Raw genomic sequence first — 24,400 nt, 5'->3', positions numbered from 1 at the left:
ATTATTATTATTGTTATTAATATTACGTTGAAAGGTGGTTCCAAATGAGAGGTCTAAAATAAAAATGAGGAACAATTTTATTTAACACAAGAGAAATATTTTCGTTTCTTCTCTTGCTACCAAAAAACAACTCGGGAAAAACTTGAAATTACCAACAATGTAATGATTTTTCGACGCTTTAAAACATAAAAACAAAACCAATAAGCGATACAATGTTGTTTATCGTTAGAGTATATAAATAACAAGACGCTTCGTGTTGTAACATTGTTTTGTAATTCGTAATAAAAACATTTATAATGTAATTTTTTGTAACAAGCTGGAAAATGAATGTCATTATGACATTCAGACGACGAGCAAAAAGGCAGTATTGTTACAAAATTACATGTTTTAATCCTATTTGTATCACAAATAAGTATGTCTTTGTTCAGCTACTCCTCATTTTTTAGTACAGAGGTGAATATTCCTTATACGACTACACAGTGCAGTTCTGTCTAGCAGGAGATTTCACTAAAAAAAAAATCTAAAAAGTGTAAAAAATCGTGCGTCCCTAAGTTTAATACAATTTCAAAACAGCTGACAAATTTGTGGCGTAAAAACTACAAATAACCTGTCTGATTTTTCGCTATTGCTGTCTTCATCGGGTCGGTCATTTTTGAGGTAACTTCAAATCCAACTTTATTAATAAGTCTATTAAAATAAATAAATACAGGAAAGAAAAGTGCTGCGATTGCTCCCACCGGCAGTGTCTTCACATTTTCAAAAAAAAATCAGTCTTAAGCAGTGGGGTTGACGACGGTCCCCCAAAACAACGAAGCACCTGTTGCTTCGTGCCTGATGAAGAATACAAACGGTCTATCGATAATAAAGTTCTTGGCACCACCCATGTAATCAATAGTAGCTGCAGAAACAGCCGCTGCTTCCGTACCCTTCTCATTGATAGTTATCACAACTTGTTGAACAATATCATTAATACGAAGCGGCTGACCAATAGCGGCATGTCTCAGATAAATATTAGTTTGATTAATTTCATCTGTCGTGAAATTAGCAAAAGCATCCACTCGTTGTTCAAGGACATCAAGAACACCCGTCGAGTTAACCTTAACATCTTCTTCTTTGAAGACGCGGTATTTCTTCAGCTGATCCAGAATACTGAAACTCGTGGATAAACTCATTTTGGGGATTTTGACGACGACGTCGCGTCTTCTGGCGTTGTTGACGGTATGTAGAACGTCCTTGAATGTCAGTTGCTGGATGAACCCTTTCATGTCGTACTTGTAAGGGTTGTCGTTCTTGGGTAAAATTAAATACATGCCCAATTCTTCGTTGGTGTACGGTAACGCGGTAATTCGGAAATTGGCGTGCTCACTATACAGAATTTGGTCGAATTGGTTGATCATGTAAGTAACTGGTACCGCTTCAGTGGGGCTAACCTGGAAGTGCCCTTTTCGGTTTAACGTGTCGCTGAAGGGCACCTGCCATTCCGCTTTGAAGTAGATGGCGTTGGCGAAAATCGAAGTGGTTGTAGGACGTGGGGGTGCCGCGAGGATGGTTTTGATAAGTCCGTTCGTGTTTTTGACGACCCATTCGTTGACTTTTCTGAAAAAGAAAGATTGTTGGTAAGATTGGGGTACCGTTTTTGGAATAGCGTACGTACTTTTGGGTTCCTGTGGGGTCGGACGCGAAATCTACGGGGTGTATGCGGGCTTCGTACAGTCGTTTTAGACCTCTGGAGAAGGTTTCGTTCAAGGTAATTTTGTGGTCAAGGAACAGTGCGCTCTTTTCTTTGAGTATGAAGTGTTTGCCTGCATCCGGCCCGCTCTCCAAAGCCTTAAGTAAGTTCGATAACTGTATATGTAGAGTGGAGTACGGTAAAACGAACGTCATGTTCTTCTTCTGGTTGTGGTACGTGAGAACGTCATTCTCGTAGGTGTGGATGTTGGGCAAGGCCAACAAATCGATTAATTGTTTCCGGAACTCCCCTTCGGCGCCTAGAATCAATTGTCCAACGATGACGGCGGCACTAATTGGACTGACCAAGAAATTCTCGTTCTTCTTGTCTTCCAAGAGGAACGCTTGTAGTCGCACTCCAACACCGAAGACGGCTTGCAAGGCCACTCGGAAATTGTTAACACTATCTGGATTGGGGGCAGGGAGGGGCGGTACCTCTTCCCGTGCATAGGTATGCACAACGAACACGGCCGCAATCACATGGTACATGCGCAACTTCATTGTTCTAATCCGTAAAGGCACAGAGGTTACTTAAGTCACTTAATCACTTGCGAAAGCGCGACCTTTTTTTGTTTACAGTCGCAAGGTGATCGGGTCGCTCAACTAATATACACTGATGCGACGCAAACAGGCTTTTTCGATTTTTGTTGAATGGGAATAAGTGGGGGGCACAACAGACCGCACGGAAAAACCTGTATTCATCGGGGAAAACCGACAGGTTCAATGAATATGCACTCGTTTTTAGACGAGACCTCTTCTTATCGAAAGCGGTTTATCAAAGTTCGAAGAATGCGCAAACAAAAAATTCACAGAACTGAGATCGTCGGCAGAGTCGCAACAATACCCGATGCGGAATGATAGTAGGAAAACGTGGAGTCACAGAGATGGATTGGGCAGCTCGTTCAGCGCAGGTGAAATTCAGGTGATATTACGAACGTGAGTGATAATCGGAGTGAATATTTTTCTAGAGATTAGAGGGAACGAGTGGGCCCCCTTGATTCTTATTCCGCTCCTGGCGGCCGTCATGCTGGTAGCCAGTGTCCTGCTTTTGATTATCTTCAGACAACATCCAACGTTGGTGATAACGACGGTCGCCGGTTGCCTAGTTATTGTTACCATATACTTGACTTTCACTACTGTAGGGAATGTAAGCGAAACGTACGAATAACAATAAAACACTTCTTTATACAAGAGATATTTAATCCTAGCTGTTAATTTATGGCATCACAACCTGTACTACATGTGTCAAAAAAGTTGTTTCTTCAAACCAAAATAACTGTACACAGTAACGTGAGTAATCTGAAATATGCTAACTGTCTTAATTACCTTTAAACGTTGCCATCATATCTTGTTTTTGTGACTTTAAATGCATTATTTATAAACAACATCGACTTTTGTCCCCTTGCTCTCTATAAATTCTTCGTGGCCATTATAACAACGTTCTGATTTCGACTGTTCTAAATATAGACCACATTTTCTATTTTCATAGTAGAAAGCTTTATTGTATTGACAAATATTTACTCTTTTCTTGAGCTATTCCTTAAGGCTGATCTTCAGACCTCAGACGTGCTAAAAGACAAAGGTTGCATATTTTCCACAAACAACAAATTTGCCCCCAAGCTGTTGTTTTCTCACAACACAACGTCTCCATTTCTTAAAATTGTTGTGTCAGTTGTTAATTTTGTTTATTTGAGTACATATCTAGTTCCGTTAGCGTGAAAGTCATCCATTGTGGTGTGGTTACCCCATGATTTAACAATAAAGTGATAGACCATGACCTGAAGTCACGTTTTCGTTTGTCATGTACAAAGTCTCCTACTTCCCTCGACTCCATTAATATTTTTGGCGCTGACGGCTATCGTGCTTGTGTCAACGTAAGTTCCTAAAATTTTCGTCAGATCCAACTTTTGTGCTTACCCAAAATGGAAATTACAACACGAGTATCCACTTATCTGTCAATTAATTTTACGCCCCTATATGGGCTTTCCGAAATTCGAAATTGACTCCGGTTTACGTCACGAATTACGTCAAGAATTGGCGAGAGAGCCTCCAGCTATAGTTGCAATGCTCCTGCTTTGTTTGCTTTTTAGATCAATGCGTATAGGGGAAATATCAATACTCATTTTTTTGGGTTCTATTTACTCAAAGGAAATTACTGTTTTAATATTCGTTGAAAATTCCAATAGGTCAATGTCAACATTACTCGGTATTTTGCGTCGTTGAATTTAAAAAATTCATAGAACCAACCCGAGTTAATTCAAGTAATAAATAAATAACAACACGATAATAATTTTTCCCCTCTATTTGTTTGTTTTGTTTTTTCCGAGTCATGAAAAATAATTATTCAACAAACACATTTTTTATAAATTATGTTTGTTTTCGTTCGCGTCTTTTCTCGTGGGTAATACTATTATTGTTTTTAAAATTTGTATCAATTCTCGTTATTTTAAAATTGCCACTAAAACTTTTTTTGTTCAGAAATTACCCAAATTAATGACTAGCAAGAACAAAAAGCACAGTAGCGGCGTAAAAGAGAGGGTGGGGGGGGGGGCTAGAGAATACTTACAGAAGAACCACTCTGCAAACATATAAAAAAAAAATCGGGACTGTAGACAGACAGACAGACAGACAGACGGACAGACGGACGGAAACGGGACAGTAAATTTTTGTAGGAAAGTATCTATTTTGCAATTAGGCCCCGCCCTCGGTCTGACAACCAACGAAAAATTCATCACAATTGAGCTTGGGATGGAAATGGATGGGGCTTAATTTTTGGCTTGTTTTTTTCTTAATATACATAATATTCTTTGAACAATAGGATACTCAAAAACAAGTTTTTTATTTCTTGTAGAGAAATAAAGATTTTGCAATTAAGCTCCTCCCCCTGGCTCACGACGAATAAAAAATTCATCATAATTAAGATAGGGCGAGTGGGCGAAGCTTACATTTTGTCTTTTTTCTTAATAAGTGTAGTAATTATTTCACAACAAGAAACTTAAAACATGTTTAAAAAGGTAAATTTGCATACGAAAATATCGATTTTGCAATTAGGCTCCACCCCTCGGTCTGACAACGAATGAAAAAATCATCAGAATTGAGATAGGGTGGGTGGGCGGGGCTTATATTTTACCTTTTTTTAACATACATAGCCATATTTTTACAGCAAAAAACTTAAAACATGGTTAGAATGGTACATTTTTGCAAGGAAATATGGATTTTGCAATATGGGGCGGATCCTAATTGCAAAATCGATATTTCTTTATACAAATTTTCCATTTTAAACACGTTTTAAGTTTCATGTTGTGAAAAAACGTGTAGACATATTAAAACAAAAAGGCAAAATGTAGGCCACCCGCCCGCCCTATCTCAATTGTGATGATTTTTTTATTCGCCGTGAGCCAAGTGACGGAGCTTAACTGCAAAAAATTTATTTCTCTACAAGAAATAAAAAAAATGTTTCGAGTATCAAAGAATACTATGTATATTAAGAAAAAAAAGTCAAAATATATAAATTCTTGTAGACAAATATGGATCTTATAATAAAGCCCCGCCCCTCGATCTGACAACGAATGAAAAATTCATCACAATTGGGAATTGAGATCGGGGCGGGTATGAGTGGGTTTTTTTCTAAATATACACTCACCGGCAAAAAAATCGAATCATTAGTATTTTTGTAGAAATCTTCAATAAATTCTGGTGTGCGTCACATTTATAAGACAAATTAGTTTATCTAGGACAAAGGAGATGAGAAGGTAACGGGACCTTCGTTGAAGTTGCAACAATTACGAGTTTATTAAAAAATACCAGAAAATCCATTACATTAAACCAACAAAAGACTAATTAACATATCATTAATAACGACTGTTGCCGCCTCTAGCTTGCATTACGGTTGCCATACGTCTTCCCATGCCTTCTATGAGGTGTCTAATCTCAGCCTGGGCTAATTGGTCAAATTCTTCAACTAGCGCATTTGCAAGATCTCTTATGTGTTGTATGACCGGCACACGTGCTCTGATACGTCTACCTAACATGTCCCACACATGCTCAATTGGATTCAGGTTGGGACTGCGTGCTGGTCATTCCATACGTGAAATCCCGAATTCGTCGAGGTAGATTTGTACAACTCTAGCGATATGTGGTCTAGCATTATCATTCATTAGAATAAAATTATCGCCAACAAAAGGAGCAAAAGGTACGACATGCTCTTGAAGAATATTTGCTACATATCGGTCAGCATTCATTGTGCCTCTATCCACCACTACAAGTTCCGTGCGAGCCTCGGCAGAAATTCCTGCCCAGACCATCACTGAACCTCCATGAAAACTTAGTCTGGAAACAAAATTGCACTGAGCCTACCTTTAACCTCTTCTTCGCCATACTCTTTGACGGCCGTCAGGAGAACGTAGACAAAAACGCGACTCATCTGTAAAGAGTACTTGGCCCCATTGGGCAAGATCCGAGTTAACGTGTTCTCGAGCAAATGCAAGTCGGGCTACTCTGTGTCGTGGGAGAAGTTCTGGGCCACTTGCAGGTCTATGGGCCCTCAATTCAGCTGCAGTTAACCTTTTTCTTACAGTTCTTTCACTTACACTAACTCCTCGTGTTTCTTCAAGTTGATTTCTGGCCTCAACTGCGGTCGTATCCCTATTACGGAACACGGTCAGCGTTAAAAAACGGTCATCCCAAGCCGATGTTTTCTTTGGACGACCCGAATCAGGTCTTCGGCTGTATGATCCAGTCTCATTAAACCGTCGTACAGTTCTGTGAATGCTCACTTGTGATACCCCTAACGTATTGGCAACGTACCGTTAACTTCGACCATCCTGAATAAGAGCAATTGCTCGTGCTGCATTAATGGCCACAATACTCATGTTAATTGACAAAAACACAGTTTTCATCAAATCACAATGACAAACCGTCTGTTAATGCCCTCTAAACGTCACAACTGCAAATCTCATTGTTGGAAAAAACTTATCATCTTCAGATTTGAGGTTCATATCATGTACAAAAAAGAACCAAAAACCTAGTGTTAGTATATTTTGTATGATTTTTTCAAAACTGATATTGACTGTAGCCAAACGTTCAAAAAAGGAACCATTTTCAATACAAACTTTGGGTGATTCGCTTTTTTTGCCGGTGAGTGTACATACTACATATTCTTTGAACAACAGGATGCTCAAAAACATGTTTTTAATTTCTGGTAGAGAACTCAAGATTTTGCAGTTAAGCTCCGTCCCCTTGGCTAACGACGAATAAAAAAAAAATCATCACAATTGAGATAGGGCGGGTGGGCGGGGCTACATTTTGCCTTTTTTTCTTAGTATATGTAGACTTATTTCGACAACAAGAAACTTAAAACATGCCTAAAATGGTAAATTTTTGTAGTAATCAACTTAAATCCTTCATTCTGCAACTCCTTAAAATACGGCGAAAGTTGAACATCAACGGCAACTTGACAACGGAGTTTATAAATGACAATTTTCAGCTGTAAAAGCATACTAAAAATAATGAATGAAAACCAAAAGTTTCTATATTTGAATATAATACTTCAAATTAATGAAACATCAGAGTACGAAAAAAGTTGTTCTATTAAAATTCCAGCTACAGATTTACATGAATTTTTCGAAAGAATGATTTAATAATTTGTTAGATGACGTCAAACTGTATGTGGGAATGAAAGGAGTTTTAACATGTGGAATACCAACTGTAACGTAACCTTGTTACTGGAGGTCCAGAAAAATACGTGAGGTGTTTTTAAGTTAATCGATGAAATAAATGGGTTCATACACTTTTATAAATAGTTCAAAAAATATGAGTCGCGGCCAATTTTTCAGTAGAGATGTTGTAGATTTTATTTAAGACAAAGTTATTAACATTCTGATTACACTTATATTACATTGATTTTTATATGGACAATGTAACACTAGCCACATTGATATCGCTGTTTTGTTGTGAATTTTTTTTCTAAAAAATAAAATGCGTTATTAAGGATCTTTGATCGTAATCCGCCGTAAATATTTACTTGACTGAACTTTAGATATGTACATATTAAAGTCAACTTTTTGAAGGAAATGTATAAATAAAGTTTAGTTAATATTTACAGAGTTCGAGTTAGTTCTGTGATGCTAGAGTTAATCTAGAAATATCGATGATCTTAAATTATTTTTTAAGTCCACCTTTCCAAATTAAATTATTTTTTATATATACTTTGTGGTTGATAATAAAGCGCACAGTGGAATTACGCTATGATTGTATGCGTGTGATCACAATATTTATATAATTAGATTCTAGTTGAAAACACAAATTTATAGTGAACTAGAGAAAAATTCCAAAAGATATCTTATGAAATGTCTTTTATTTGACTCACTTGGAATTAATCCGAAGTATTTCAAAATGTAAACATTATAGTAAAATTTAGTGCATGAGAACTGAATAATTAATAGCGCAAGATGTAGTACTTTTACTGTGGTAAGCCCAGAATTACAGATATAGAACCAGGATGAGGCTCCTCGAGGCTACAGGTGTGTATAAAAATAACCATTAAGAAAATGTATAACTTCATTGTTATTCTTGTCACGAACGCTTTTGTTAGTGAACAAGTTCTGAGACGTGGAAAGACCTGAATTTATGAGAAATGTTAACTGTTCGAGTACAAGTTTATTTATTACGATCTTTCATATCACGATCGTGGCTTAATAAAAACCAGAAATTACTTTGGTACTAAAAGCAAAAAATATGCAATTTTCTGACTATGGCGTTCTCATGTGACACGTTATACTACACAAAATTGTAACCGTGTAACCACGAAAAATACAAACTACACATGTTTCTTGTACCAAGTTTTATTAGACTTAATTTCTTGCACAACACATAAATAACCGAATAAATAAAAAAATTGTGTCATAGTTGGATAAACGTAGCTCTACCTACGTACATTACGATTGCAAACAAATACCCTGTCGGAATGTTCTTGCAACCTATTAGTCTTCAGTTTCGCTGTTACACTTCGCAATAAATCCACCGTCTACCGCACAAGATTTATGTCCATTGTGTGTGATATCGAAGCAGTACCGCATTATGGTACACCGTATCAATACGACTAAACAACACGGGGGTCACAAACCGCCCCTATAAACAACATCGCAGTCGTGGCTTCATGTCTCACAAAAAACAAAAACGGTCTATTCACAAAAAAATTCTTCACCCCACCCACCAAAGTACTACCCAGTACGTCAACATTCGAGTACTCAACGTCTTTTTGATCAAAATCTACCACCACTTGATGCATGACATCGTCAACACGCAACCATCCACCAACGGCAGCGCCTTCCAGATCTATATTTTCTTGTTTAAGCCCCACGTTCTCCTTCAAATCCTCCCGAACGCTGAAACTTCGAGATAAACTCATCTTAGGGATTTTGACCAATAAGTCGTGTCGTTGAGCATTAGCGATAGTTTCTTGAACGTCATCGAAGGAAATTCGGGAGATGAACGCTTTTAGATCGTATTTGTAACGGCTTTGATGGTTTGGTAAAATTATGTACATCCTGACTTCCTCTGCGGTGTATGGTAGGGCAGCTACGAGAAAATCGTTTGATTCGCCGTAGATGATTTGATTGAATTGTTGGAACAAATAAGTTATTGGAACCTTTCTGGTGGAGTTTAAGTTAAAGAATTGCGATTTGTTTAGGGCGTAGGCGAAGGGCGTTCGCCAGTCAGCTTGAAGGTAGCAGGCGCTTGAGAAAATTGAGGAAGTTGCAGGAGGCGGAGGTGAGGGTAAAACGGATCGGATGTGGTTTTGGGTGTTCACGGAAGCCCAGGAATTTATGTCCCTGAAAAAAAAAATGTATATTCAAATAATAAAAGGAATGTTTCACTTATGGTTTAAGACATCGACGCTAAGTGTCAAAATTTAGATAAGTATTATTGTTGAACATAGTAATAGGTGATCTTAAATTTAAATTTTGCTTTGTATACGACCTGTTCCAAATCATATGTAAATAAAAACATATTTTTCGGATTTAATGGGCGTCATTGTGCTAAGTCATACACGAATTTGCAATACATGATTTATTTATTAGTATGACATTTTTATAAATAGATGCCGATTTTAGTTAATCTTAATATGAACAAAACTTCACTCAAGTACGTACCTTTGTGCCCCCTCTGGATCTTCCTTGAAATCTACATAGTGAACCGGCGTTTCATACAAATTTCGTAATTTTTTAACATAATTTCTACTCAACGTAATGTTCTTATTGACAAAAACGGCGTCTTGCCGCTTTACCCTAAAGTGCTTAGTAGCATTTGGAGCGCTTTCCAATAACTGAAGTAATTCCCCGAGTTGTTGGTGAAGATCAGACTCTGACGCGGGCAACTTCTCTGACTTTCCTAACATGAGTTCTGCTGTGAGAACAATAGAACTAATGGGACTAAACACAACATTCTTCGTTAAACGGTGCTCCATTGTTGTGGAACGTGCTAGCATTCCTAATCCGGTATCTAGCATCACGTCCAAGATGGTTTTAAAATTATGCACAAGTCCAGGATTCGGACTAGGCAAAGGTTCCGCGTGACAAAAAATAACCACAAGATATAAGCGGATGCACAACTTCATTGTGTTATGACGACTTTTTGATGTAACATGAGAGCGGAGATGTCGAAAGACCTGTATTTATACAAGATCTGACTGACCGGTTCAAGAGTGCATATTTGTTTTTTTTACGAATTTACTATCAACGCGATTACGGTTCAAGGAAACAATTTAAAAAAGTCAATAGAAGTCGGATATTGATAAATAAATTTAAAAAACAAAAAAGAAAAAGGGTTTAAACTACAAATCAAACACTTCCATACAAAAATCCTTTAATTACTCTTAACCAAACTTAACTGATACTGGCACATCTCGGTCGAGGTCCGTTGCGCCGTTTCTAAGTAAGTTTTGAGCACGCTCTCCAAATGCTCGTATTCCCTCAAGAAGGGTTGTTCAGGGTCACTTCCGTTAATTAACTTGAGTTGGTTCATCAGAGCGATAAAACCGCGAATGGGAAGACAGACTGCTGGTTTTGTGGCTTGCATGGCGTGCGTGAATCCGTAGTATTCCTTACCATAACCCAAAGCGGCCATCATATATTCAGTCGCGATTTCTGTTGCTTCCTCTAATCGACCGGAACTATACAGCAATCTGAATAATTCTGAAGGGTTGCGCCTCTAAAATTACCTTTAAATATTCACACCGTAATTTCGTCCGACGTTTACCTTGTACGAAGCCAGCAACCACTGCGGAATGAACATGTGCATTTTAATGATTTGTTTACACACGATTTTATGAATGACGGACATCTTGTCTTCCTCGTACTCGCTGACGAGTTCCTGCAGGAGGTTCCAGGCTGCGGTAGCCGGGCCTTTCGTACTCATCGGTAAATCTAAGAAGTTATGAGTGTACAAAAGGAAGTGGCAACAAAAATTACTACAACTACTACCTTGAAGTTCGTTTTCTATAAGCCACTTCCACGCAACGGGTTCGCTGTGTTTCGACAAGTTGCCGCATTTTTTGGTTAAAGCCTCGAACACAATTCTATATGGCACGTCGAAGGATTTCGAGATGGATAACGCGATTTTGAAAAGGCCGGCATTGGTTAAAAGCATTACTAACTCGTGAGGATCTAAAAACACTTTTTAGAATGAGTCATTTAAGAAATTTTCACTCACTGGTTATTTCGAAATAGTTTCTAGGACTGAAACGTACAAGTTTTAGTTTGGCCCCAGCGAAAGCTAGTTCTTTTGTTAGGGTTTCTAAATTGATGATGTTCACTTGTTTTCGCACGATTATTTCGTGGGGTTCCTAAAAATCGGGTGACATTATTAATTTTTTGTGAAATTGTTTGTTTGATTGGTTTTGGTGAAAGTTTTATTGAAAATTGTGAAACATGCGGGTTGTGGTGAGGTTGCCCCCATGTGATAAAATAAACAACTGTGGTACGTTTACTTTATTTTGCAAGATTTCGGCGAAAAAAAAATTAAACGTCGTTAAAATTCCCTGTCAATATTCCAATTACGCAGGTGAAAATACACTGGGAACCGTCACGTACGTGCGTGAAACCTTGATTATTCGGTTTTTTCGTTGAATACTATGTTATTTAAAATTAGGTGACAAATAATGGATAAAAAATAAAATTATTAGAAATTAAGAGATACGTTAGCACGGAAAAAATATTGTGTAATTAATTCATGTAGCTGTTAGGTTTATTATATTTGTCATAAAGAAAAAAGCAGTAGTTAATAAAAATACTTAGAAGCCATAAAATTTCAGTTCTTACACTTTATTCCCATTAAGATTATGGAATTTCTGATTCATGTTATAAAGAAATATGTGTAATAAATATCCCATTTTAGCTGTTCCATCGTAATACCTCAGTTATTTGAAAAGACAGAACCTTGCAAAAAGTGGAAGGTAAAGTGGAACGGATAAATTGGGACACCCAGTATGGAAATAAAAGAAAACTTAAAAATATGAATTCACATAAAAATGTAAGGACAAAAAAGAAAAGAGAAAATTTGTAACATGTTTTTTCATATGTTTCAAGTTTCTTCTTTTGCACTCTCTTTTTACTTTTTACCTCCTTAAAATTCATTTCTTCTTTTCTTTTTTAATGTACTTTATTAGATAAACAAAAAAGGTGTAAATTATAAATTGTACTCAAATCTTGTACAAATAAGCGTTGACGTAAACTTGTTGAAACTTTCAAATGCAAAATAAATAAAAACAAAATATGAAAAAAAAAGTTTAGTGTGAATATTTTTGCTTCCTGAATGTTGACTAAGGGAAATACTGTAATAGCATTATTTTGACCAACGTAGTTTGTGTTTTCTTGTCGCTTTATAACTCGTACAATAGGAAAACCACAATTTCCCGTTTCCGTTTGTCTGTCGGTTGGTATTTCATTAGATAAGTCTATACCAATATCTTTTATTAGTAATAAATAAACAACCAGTATTTTGAAACAGTAGGGTTAAAAAATATTTAATATTTTGAAAACAACATTTACATGATGCAACTATTTGTGACATCCACAAATTATGTCGCACTGTATTATACAACGCCGCAAAAGATATAAATATAAAAAACATAGCGTAGATAAACAGTTATGTTTATTTATACCTGCAGCCAATATTTAAACTGGTATTCTCTTGGCAGTTCATTTACATCACAAAACACATATCAGTAAAAACAACTATTCTGACAACTTTTTGACCAAAATAATTTGAAGTTGAAGTTAATCCCGTAACACGACGATGCAGAAAACCTTTTTAGTCGTCTTATAATTTTACGTCCGTGTGTTGTAACACTAACAGAAAATGAGTTATTCATAAACACGTCACTTACATAATTAACAACAAATTGAAAAAATATGTAAATATAGTTTTTTTTTTTTTGAAGCGACGAAAATAATTTATAAATTCACAAAATCGACTTTTGAAAAACGAAAAATACTTATTTTTCGGGCAAATCTCGCCGGATCGAATCGAAAAACAATACCCACTGAAAGCGCGATTTCCCTACGGTTTCATTTATTTCAATTTCTGCAGCAACTTTATCAAACTGAAAATTACAACCCTAAGATATAATCAATAATCCCGATTTATTTCTGCTTCAGCAGCAATAAATTTCATTCCGACTGATGGGCTTTCCCCAATCTTAAAATTATGCAGCCGTCACAAATAAATCCTACTTACGTCATCGCTGCCTGCCAACGTGGGCAAAACAACAACTTTGTCCTCTACCTGATCCACAGGCATTACGATGTACGCATACTGGGGCTCACACAAAGCCAGCGCATTTTTTGCGGCCAAGTAACATTTCACTTGTTTTTCCAGAGAGTCGACATCGCTGTATTGATTCAGACGAAACGCTTGTTCATACATTACGGATGCGGCTAGAAGATTTTGTAAAAAAACGGTTATACAATGTAAGAACAGGATTACCCAAACGCAAAAACGTAGGTCCCCTCTTCACTTGGTAAGCGTATAAAAAGTCGTAATAAATGTTATGGGAGGGGTCCGCGGCGCGTGCTCTCGTGAAAACTATATCACAGAACAGCTCTTCCATTCCGCCGTAGGCGAAATTCATCAAAACGTCCAGTTTTTTCTCATCTAATAACTTTTTTACTAAATCGCGAAGATTGTCTTTTCGTCTGTCGGAATCTGGATTGGCGTTGAGAGAATCATACGCCATTTGGTAATTTTTTAAAGATAGGTGGTGCTTAAACTTGACTGAGTATAAAGTTGCCTAAAAATTATCATCAGGTTGGGTTGTCTACGTTTAAGTACACACGTACAGCTAGTGGGTCGTCCGGTGACGTAACACTCAAAGCGGTATTAGCTAAATTGATAGCACAATCTAAAGCTTTGTGGAGCTCAAATAAGTGTATAACTTTGAGGTAGTAGTTAATATAAGCTTTAGTCTGGCTGTCTTGTGAAGTTAAAATACGCTGCGCCAAAAACTGATCAGTGAAGATGCCCTTAGCCGCGATTTGGAAGAGTTCTTGGGCTTTGTAATTCTCACCAGTTGTTAGGAGAGAGGCCGCCAGAAGAAAACTATCTAAATTTTTAAAAAGATGATTTTGTTTAGTACAAAAGTAAAAACTTACGAGTGCAGCTGTTCCATTCGCACCAAGTACTTAAGTAACGAATGTACTGTTGCAACCATAAGTGTTGGCCACAACTTAGCAACCACTCAGCTAGAATTGGGTTACCGCTGATTGGCCATCTAATAGTAGTTAAGTTAGTTTTAGTTGCCTAATGTGTCAACAAATAACTGTCATAAAAAGGATACATAACATGGAACAAACAATTCAAATATGGCAACAGTGACATATGCCAATGTGCCAAAGTCTCTTCATTATGACTCATTTTGGCAAACGACTTTCTTGCCTCATAACCACCAGTAGATCCCGCGAAAAGCTCAAACAACGAAATCGAATTGACGGAGTTTGTTCTCAAATTATAAACAGGGGCCAGTTTTAGCGACGAAAGTCTTTGCAAAGCCGATTCCCTAAAAATAATCAGCTTAAACCAAGACCCAACAGATTTTTTAGTTACAGATGATTTTTTTATGGTTAAGAAATTAACCAATCACTTTTAACCCTTTTAACGAAAAGCGACTTCCCACTTTGAAAACCCTACAAATCACATTATCTTACGTCGGCAAGTAAGTCAGTGCTGACAACCCCGACAGCCACACCATCACGTAATTGGCTTGGGTCAAAACGACAATTTCCGGAGTGCACACCGATCGAATCGCCTCCAAAACATTCCAGTCGAGTTCTCTACGTTCCAACAAAATGTTGCTTATCAGCAAAAGATTCCGACAAATCGTGAACCTAACTTGAATTTGCTGCCTCAAGCAACCAGAAACCATCGAAACGCCCAACTGCGACGTAAAAATATGGTTAATTGAAGCCTTTATATCATCGTCGGAATCTTCAGGATGGACCTGATACTCGATCCTCAGCAACTCGAGAACTTTGTGAACCGCTTGATACAAATCGGTGCACTTTCGCAACATCTCGGCTACGTGATCGGAAAACTGCAATCACAATTAGCCATCTCGTGGCGGCTCACCGAACTACTGCTTACCTCACTGTCCATCTCTCGTTGGATTTTATCCAACAAAGACGTCATGATGACGTCGGGCGCTTTCAACAACGCTAATTCTTTTTCGAAAGTGTACGCAAAAATATCGCTCATTTGTTGGTCTAAGTAGTTGATGACCTTAAATAGGTTAACGACGTCATCGGTGATATCTACATCTGAAAAACTCATTAATAGGTCATTGTTAATTAGACGAGTCATTTCAATTACTCTCAGTTAAAAGAAAATATTTGGTGAATTGGTCTTTGAATATGTAATCGCTCTCGTACATGAAGTGTTCAAAAATGTCCAAGGGTCTCAGGAATGAAATCATCGATTTTTTTAAAAGGACTGCTCCTGAAGAATTCGGGAGGAGGAGCAGACCTAGAGGCTTGAGGCCTGCAACGTGATACTGGACACAACATGAGTAAAATCGTTGCCAGCAGTAGTTGCCGCATTCTAGGTAGTCTTCGTCGCTGACTACGGTTTCTTTGAGCTCGTTTTGGATTTCGTCTTCTACGGCCATGCAGATTTGTTGTTTTAGGTGGCTGGTGGATAGGTTGAGGTCGCTTACAATGGTTGACCTTTTGTAGATCTGAAAAATTCAGTGGTGGAAGTGTAACCAGGATTCTATTTGCGTACTACAACTAGATTTATATTCAGTTCGAACACAATTACTTATACAAAAATGTACACTTTAGTCACATGACTTACGAACTCAGACCAATACACCAACAACAAAAAATATTGAAATAAAACCCCCCATACGTCGTACTACGGTGTACGGAGTCATTTTAAATCCAAAAAAATATATATATTTTATAACCTATACCGGGTGTCTGGAAAAAAAAATCTACATTATGTGCAGGGGATTTGGGAGTCCCAAAAAAAAAATAATAAAAAAATACTTTATGATGTAGATTACGAAAAAAACGTAATTTTATAAAATTAAAATTGGCAACAGTGCACGCACCTAATGCGTGAATATCTACCTCCGGCTTACTTTCTGATTTCTTACTAACGATGGTGATTGAAGTCCACCTTTTGTTTATTTTTTTAGACAATAACCACAACAACCAGTTGTCATTAATCGTAGTGCATTATTATTAATAAAACAGGCTCTTATTTTTCATTAATAAATTTTGATCATTTTTTGTAAAAGTTAGTCATCAGTACTTACTAAGATAAAACTGATTTTGGCAAATGACCTACCCTTTTAGAAAAGAGAGGGTGGCTGGGCGGGTCTAGGAGATGCCAAGATATAACTGATTTTGCCAAATGACATACCCTCTAAGAAAAGAGAGGGCGCGTAGGCGGGGCTAGAACCTGCTAAAATAAAACTCATCTACGAAAATTTATCAAATTTCTTAGTTTATGCAATATTGGAAGAGCACTCTTTAAAACAGTCAGTATAATCGCATTATTCTATTGATACTTACCTACTTCTGATCACTACCTGGCTATCCTAGCCAAGCAAAAAATCTTGCAGTAATAAAAATAAAAAGCAAAAAATGTAAATTTAATAAAAAACTATTTTTCAATCAAAAATCGTTGTAGTAAATCCTAACATTTGATTGTAAAATAGCTATTGATAAGACAAGTTGCAAAATGAACAATGTAATATAAATAAATAGTATAAATAAATTATGTAAATAAACCATCGAACGCAAAAAAATGTACCTACGACCTTTATTCAAAATGTCAATTTACGCATAGGACTGACAATTTTTCGAGAAAAGTATGCAAGAGCTTATACGCAAGTAATAATAATCATTTGTTTGTATTATTTATTCATTATAATAATCTCATTTATTTACCACAAACATCTAAACGAAATAAGATCTAGTTGACTAGAAATACCCGCAAATGTGTTAGGCTCATCTTGGAACCTTTTATTATTGCAAGATCTTTCGCTTGGCCAGGATAGCCAGGTAGTGAACAGAAGTACAGATGGATCATTTAAAGTTCAAAATAATGAGTCATCAGAATCTGACAACGAACTGTCAGTCAGTAGCGTGACACACACTTCAGAAGGGGGATGGTTTTTTAATATTTTTTTTAAATCACGATCAAAAACACAGGGAAACATAAACTTAAGTGAACTGGTCAACACGCTAGCACGACTGCGAATGAATCTATTAGGCACTAATCTAAACAGGGACCCATACGCTAGAAAAGTTCACTATGACAGAGAAACAATGACAGACGCCTCTGAAGGTGCGCTCACCCCTAAAATTTGAAAGTGGACTTGGTCCGACCGATTATGTGCTTCTACGCATTTTTACAGCTGTGTCAATCTTAGAGTGCACGATGTCTAGTACCTGCTAAGATAAGAGTGATTTTGGTAAATGAGATACCATCTAAGAAAAGAGAGGGCGGGTGGGCGGGGGTAGTACCTGCTAAAATAAAACTCTTCCAGGAAAATTTATCAAATTTCTTAGTTTATGCACTATTGGAAGAGCACTCTTTAAAACAGTCAGTATAATCGCATTATTCCACTGATACTTATCTACTTCCGATCACTACCTGGCCATCCTGGCGAAGCGAAAAGTCTTGCAGTAATAAAAACACAAAGCAAAAACTGTAAATTTAATAAAAAACTATTTTTCAATCAAAAATCGTTGTAGAAAATCCTAACATTTTATTGTAAAATACGTATTGATAAGACAAATCGCAAAATAAACAATGTAATATAAATAAATAAATCATATAATTGACCCCGCCCACCCACCTCAACTCCAGTCCAATGATTCATTTTATCTGATAACAGTGAAAGGCGGATCTTATAATGATCAAAAATAAAATCGTTAGAATGAGAACAGCGCGGGTGGGCGGGGCTAGAATCTGCTAAGACAAAACTGATTTTGGTAAGTGAGATGTTCTCCAAGAATAATAGAGGGTGGGTGGGCGGGGCTAGTTCTTGGTAAGATAAGAATAATTTTGGAAAATGACATATCCTCTAAGAAAATAGAGGGCGAGTGGGCGGGGTTAGTTCTTGCTAAGATAGGAATAATTTTGGCAAATGACATATCGTCTAAGAAAATAGAGGGTGGGTGGGCGGGGCTACTTCTTGGTAAGATAGGAGTAATTTTTGGCATATGACATATCGTCTAAGAAAATAGAGGGCGGGTGGGCGGTACTAGTTCTTGGTAAGATAAGAATAATTTTTGGCATATGACATATCCTCTAAGAAAATGAACAGCGGACGGACAGGGCTACTATTTAACATAAGACTAAGAGTAGTTACTAGAATAAAGAGCGTGGGGGGCGGGCCACTGCTTGTTTATTTTTTTTTATTTTTTATTTTTTATTTTATTTTATTTGATTACGTTCCCCAACAGGCCGGAGGCCCAATTACAGGGGAACGGGGGACATACACAACACCCAGAGCCGGGCGGGAATCGAACCCACGACCCAGGGTGTAGCGGGCAAGCACGAAGCTACCTAACCCACCCGGGTCCTCTAAGTTATAAAACTGTAGAAAACAGCTAAAGTCAACCCAGCCCACGTTCTTTCACCATTTCACTGACTTATTTTGTTTACTATAAAATATTAATTGAATTCAATTTTGACAAGTGGTAGAATTTAAGATTTAAAACAACTTTCTGGAGCCAATAAAAACCCGGTACCTTGCGTGTATTGTTCAATATTTTATTTGTTTCTCACTTGTAAATAACTATTATAAACTATTAAAAACTCCAGAAGGTCCAATATTTGAAGAAACATCGTATGAGCTTTAGACGTATTGCCTTGGAAACGCACGTCAGCATGGCACTTATCATAGCACTTATTGTGTTGTCTAGTTCTGTCATTTAGATTTTTCGATTTATTGTTTTCGATGTATTGAAATGAGTGCGGCGCAAGCTATATTACTGAGGAAGCAGCAATTGTGAGTGAAAATTTGCCTGAATCAACTCTGGCTGTCATTTCAACTTATAATAGTTTAAAAATACATGGCTGTATGAGCACGAGCAGGGCTGTAAAAGCCAGTTAAGTGACATTTTCATGTTGAATACAGTGACTTGGTAAATTGATGTTTACAAGTGAGGAACAAATAAATTTTCCCTACGACCTTTATTCAAAATGTCAATTTACGCATAGGACCGACAATTTTTAGAGAAAAGTATGCAATAGCCCATAAGCGTCTAATGGATTAAAACACCAAGTGATAATAATAATCATTTGTTTGTATTATTTATTCAATATAATAATCCCATTTATTTACCACAAACTTCTAAACGAAATAAAATCTAGTTGACTAGAAATTCCCGCAAATGTGTGTTAGGCTCATCTGGGAACCTTTTAATACTGCAAGATCTTTCGCTTGGCCAGGATAGCGAGGTAGTGAACAGAAGTACAGATGGATCATTTAAAGTTCAAAATGGTGAGTCATCAGAATCCGATAACGAACTGTCAGTCAGTAGCGTGGCGTGCACACTTCAGAAGAGGGTGGTTTTTTAAATCGCAAACAATAACACAGGGAAACATAAACTTAAGTAAACTGGTCAACGCGCTGGCACGATTGCGAATGAATCTAATATGCACTAATCTAAACAGGTGCCCTTACGCTAGAAAAGTTCACTATGACAGAGAAACGATGACGGACGCCTCTGAAGGTACGTCCATCCCTAAAATTTGAAAGTAGACTTGGCCTGACGGTTTTTGTGCTTCTACGCAGTTTTACAGCTGTGTCGATTTTAGAGTGCACGATGTCTAGTACCTCCTAAGATAAGAGTGATTTTGGCAAATGAGATACCTTCTAAGAAAAGAGGGAGGGTGGGCGGGGCTAGTACCTGCTATGATAAGAGTAATTTTGGCAAATGAGATACCATCTAAGAAAAGAGGGCGGGTGGGCGGGGCTAGCACCTGCTAAAATAAAACTCTTCCAAGAAAATTTATCGAATGTCTTAGTTTATGGACTATTGGAAGATCACTCCTTAAAACGGTCAGTATAATTACGTTATTCGATTGATACTTACCTACTTCCGATCACTACCTGACCATTCTAGCCAAGTGAAAAATCTTGCAGTAATAAAAATAAAAAGCAAAAAATGTAAATTTAATAAAAAACTATTTTTCAATCAAAAATCGTTGTTGTAAATCCTGACATTTGATTGTAAAATAGCTATTGATAACACAAGTTGCAAAATGAACAATGTAATATAAATAAATAGTATAAACAAATTATGTAAATAAACTATCGAACGCTAAAAAAATCTCCCTACGACCTTTATTCAAAATGTCAATTTACGCATAGGACCGACAATTTTTAGAGAAAAGTATGCAATAGCCTATAAGCGTCTAATGGATTAAAACACCAAGTAATAATAATAATCATTTGTTTGTATTATTTATTCAATATAATAATCCCATTTATTTACCACAAACTTCTAAACGAAATAAAATCTAGTTGACTAGAAATACCCGCAAATGTGTGTTAGGCTCATCTTGAAATCTTTTATTACTGCAAGATCTTTCGCTTGCCAGGATAGCCAGGTAGTGAACAGAAGTACAGAGGGATCATTTAAAGTTCAAAATGGCGAGTCATCAGAATCTGATAACGAACTGTCAGTCAGTAGCGTGACATGCACACTTCAGCAGAGGGTGGTTTTTTTAAATCGCAAACAATAACACAAGGAAACATAAACTTAAGTGAACTGGTTAACACGCTAGCTCGAAGGCGAATGAATCTATTAGGCATTGGTCTAAACAGGTCGCTAGAAAAGTTCACTATGACAGAGAAACGATGACGGACGCCTCTGACGGTGCGCCCACCCCTTTTAATTGAAAGTGGACTCTCAATGTACAAAAGTATGTCAGACAATAAGTGAGTAATTTTCTTCGTTAAAATTACAGAAAACACGATTATTATGCGAAATAAAAATACAAAATGTCAAGAACTTGTGCTATGTTAAAAACATTCATTGTAAATAAATAAATTATGTAAATAAACCATAAAACCACAAAAATCTTTTTTAACACAAATTATATTTCAATAAATTTTCAGTAACGTATTATCGATATACTTAATTGTACGTATATCATAAAGTGTGAAAAAAAAAGATTTATTTTCGAGTTTGTGCGACATATTTTTTCCGTTTTTTAAGACATATATTAATACACATGGTTTGTCTTTAGTGAATATCTGCCCGTCTCTAGTCTAATAAGTTTTCTAAAAAAAAAATACAATAAATTTTGAGAAAACGTATCATTTTTCTTTGTATTTATTAGTAACAAAAACGAGCTCACGAAAGCGTAAAAAAATGTCCAACCAATGTGTTATTTATATTTATTTTTACGTTTTCAATAGCATTAACAAGTATTTAAAACAACAAGTAATAATTTGTTTGTATATTTATTCATTATAATTCCATTTATTTATCAGAAACTTCTAACCGAAATAAAATCTAATGGACTAGAAATATCGGCAATGCTGTAACGTATCTTAATGCCTATTGAGGCTGTTACAATTTTTTTCCATCGCCGTCAAACGAGTGGTAGATTTAAGAACAGTTTTGTTGCTGTTATGGGGATAGTCTATGTGCGCGATTCCAAACTATTCGACAGCGTTTGACGGGGAAATGTGATTCATTATTGTGATAATGAATGGGTTGTTTAGTTGTTAAACGTAGCAAAAGAACCAATTTTAAAATCATTGTAACTCCACCAAAATGTCAAAGGATTTTTTGCTATTTTTCTCAGACTTACCAGTTGATTGTTAAAAGCGTAGCGCCATTTTCCAGACACCCGGTATAATCCAAATGTTATAAAAAAATTAAAACCTACACAAAATGGCGCCACCAAGATGATACAGTTTATTAGGAAGTAATCAAGTTGACATTGCCATGTGTGTACTCTTACAAAAAACGCCCCTAATTAACCAAAAAATACTCACGTTAAGGGCTTTACTGATTATGTGCAAGGGAAACCGCCCCGGTTGGAAAATATGCTGTAGATAAACCTGGCGTGGGTCCGTTTCCCCATCAATATTTGGAGTTTGCCCAGCATCCGGCACACTCTCCAAAATGACCGGTATCCAATGACTCCCTGACTGAAGGGACGCTGAATACACTTCACACTCCCCATCTTTACCTCGCCAAACCGACCAAATTCGCGTCGTTGACAAAGAAAAATCAATCAAATCATTCTGAAAACAAGATAAACTGATCTGTCATTTCTGCCCACAGCACTCTATGATTCCAGAATTCAAACCACTACTACCAACCTGAGCTAAATGAAGCGTATTTAGTCGGAATAAACGGATTTGTGACCCATTTAATATGGGTTTAAAAACATGCAGCTGACTTTCAGCGGAAAAGCTCATAAAAATACCCAAGAGACACTCAGAATCGTACCCATCGACGGCTTTTCGAAGAATATGATTCTGGGCCCCTTGAATTTGGTTGCGGGCGATTCCTCCAGTTTCTGCGATTACGTCAATCACGGCCACACACTCTGCCTTCGAACACGACCAGAATTTCAAGTGGCCGTTCCTAGATAGCGTCAAGGCAAAAGTCTCAAGGCCAAATGTGTGTAAAATGAGACTGACTGTAGTGTCTCCTTCTTTGTCTTTTTGTCTACAAAGATATAATTAATGTTTTTTTAATTAATTGAGTTCATGCAATACCGCAATTTGTCTGCAAGTCCTGACAAAAACCGCGGAACGATTGACTCGTTTTTTAGTTCAATTGAGTCGATTTTTCCCTCTCTGGATTGTTTTACTAGAAGAATCTCACTTGAGGGATAAGCAAGGACAAAAATTGCTTCTTCTTCAGCGAGAGTGAGTGAGGAGTCAGCCAGGTAAGGCAACTGGGAACCTATTTTCAGTTAGAACACGTTAAATCACGATTTTTGTGCTTACTAGAGTTTGTGAAAAAGTGAAAAGTTGAGGGATCTCGGGCGTCGTTAGCGGTGGCTTCGCTGAAAATCGACGGCGCTGCGAGATCTGGGTGCGCCCCTGCGACGTGATCCTGCCTGTGATACTTGTCAGGGTGCGGAAAAATCAACCTGTGGACGCTACACACAGTTGGCACTAAAACAACCACGTTGTCGTATGTTTCATGGATGGAAACTCCATCCAAGATTGGCGTGTCCACAAATTTATATCTGATGCGATTTCCGGCGAGGTTCACGTCGAGACTGTGTTCAACTAGCTCTAGCACGTCGTGAGAAATTCGCCTAAAATTATTTTTTTTTGAACAGTTTCTTAAACCAAAGGAGGTCTAAAAGTACCAGTAAATAAATCTGTTCCTCGTGTGGTGCTTCGACGAGTCCCTGTAACAAAAACCGTTGGCTCGTTCTGCGACTTTGATGTCTTGAAGGGTGCCTTGAGTGCCGCCTGGAAAGATAACCTCACTTTCGGGAATTTGTTCAGTGGGGTAGATTTACCTGTATTTAGGCTAATTTCTCGCCACGGGTCACATACTGTTTGGTCGGGGATCACCTCGCGGTACCCCAAGGCAAATTCTTTCATGTTTTTTTGGTAAAACTTCTGGAAAAAAAATATAGGTTATATCACAACACAGGAGATAAGACGATAAGAGGCGGTTTATTTTCGTTTTTAAATTGGTTCAATGTAGGGGGCGCTAAAATCGCACAGATTCGGTAATCCAGTGCCGGAGCAGTCGGGGCGCTGGGTAAAATGGTTGAATATTCTGGTACAAATTTTGACAATAAAGGAACGTTTTATTTATTCGAAATTTTTGTAACGAATGAGGTTTAATACAAAACAAAGCAGTGTCATAAATATAGTACTTGCTAAGATAACACCGATTTTGACAAATGACATATCCTCTAAGAAAATAGAGGGTGGGTGGGGATAGTTTTATGATAAGATAAGACTGATTTTGGTTTTTTTGACATTTTTCAACTATTCCCGAAAATTAATTGAAGACATTTTCTTATAGATTTCGATATCCAGAAGTCATTTTCGGCTTCGTCTCTTCAGTAATTCCTGCCGTTTTTCCAAAATCGCTAACTGAAATATAGCAGTTTACAGTTTCGTCAAAACAGTTGGGGAAATTATTATTTTTGTTTCATA

General features: G+C 37.1%; 3 protein-coding genes and 1 long non-coding RNA gene across 4 annotated transcripts; 1 reads left to right on the top strand and 3 right to left on the bottom strand.

Moving 5' to 3' along the window:
- Positions 1-658: 658 nt before the first annotated feature.
- On the bottom strand, positions 659-2,348 carry LOC135140762 (uncharacterized). Its single transcript, XM_064071440.1, has 2 exons — positions 1,655-2,348; positions 659-1,596 (listed from the first exon to the last, which is right to left on the bottom strand). Exons 1-2 carry the CDS (start codon positions 2,227-2,229, stop codon positions 774-776), a joined length of 1,398 nt encoding a protein of 465 aa, XP_063927510.1. The 5' UTR covers positions 2,230-2,348; the 3' UTR covers positions 659-773.
- A 170-nt stretch (positions 2,349-2,518) lies between these two features.
- On the top strand, positions 2,519-2,919 carry LOC135140771 (uncharacterized). Its single transcript, XR_010282294.1, has 2 exons — positions 2,519-2,639; positions 2,697-2,919. It is a non-coding gene; the product is annotated as an uncharacterized LOC135140771 (long non-coding RNA).
- Positions 2,920-8,569: 5,650 nt separating this feature from the next.
- Positions 8,570-10,423, bottom strand: LOC135134948 (leukocyte elastase inhibitor-like). The gene is made up of 2 exons (XM_064063859.1): positions 9,882-10,423; positions 8,570-9,560 (listed from the first exon to the last, which is right to left on the bottom strand). Exons 1-2 carry the CDS (start codon positions 10,343-10,345, stop codon positions 8,828-8,830), a joined length of 1,197 nt encoding a protein of 398 aa, XP_063919929.1. The 5' UTR covers positions 10,346-10,423; the 3' UTR covers positions 8,570-8,827.
- A 158-nt stretch (positions 10,424-10,581) lies between these two features.
- Nup160 (Nucleoporin 160kD) lies at positions 10,582-23,921 on the bottom strand. Its single transcript, XM_064071421.1, has 18 exons — positions 23,749-23,921; positions 23,593-23,698; positions 23,222-23,538; positions 22,988-23,177; positions 22,586-22,937; positions 22,256-22,507; positions 15,592-15,955; positions 15,367-15,539; positions 14,931-15,316; positions 14,564-14,782; positions 14,379-14,497; positions 14,067-14,329; positions 13,714-14,017; positions 13,465-13,664; positions 11,440-11,572; positions 11,211-11,393; positions 10,987-11,153; positions 10,582-10,938 (listed from the first exon to the last, which is right to left on the bottom strand). Exons 1-18 carry the CDS (start codon positions 23,831-23,833, stop codon positions 10,594-10,596), a joined length of 4,158 nt encoding a protein of 1,385 aa, XP_063927491.1. The 5' UTR covers positions 23,834-23,921; the 3' UTR covers positions 10,582-10,593.
- Between the last annotated feature and the right edge of the window lie 479 nt (positions 23,922-24,400).

Source organism: Zophobas morio, unplaced genomic scaffold (assembly GCF_036711695.1).
Source record: "Zophobas morio isolate AGI-343-1 ecotype UQ-CSIRO unplaced genomic scaffold, CSIRO_AGI_Zmor_V1 ptg000004l, whole genome shotgun sequence".
Classification (NCBI taxonomy): domain Eukaryota; kingdom Metazoa; phylum Arthropoda; class Insecta; order Coleoptera; family Tenebrionidae; genus Zophobas; species Zophobas morio.
Note: the sequence above shows the minus strand (reverse complement) of the source record. Positions and strands in the feature narration are given on the sequence as shown.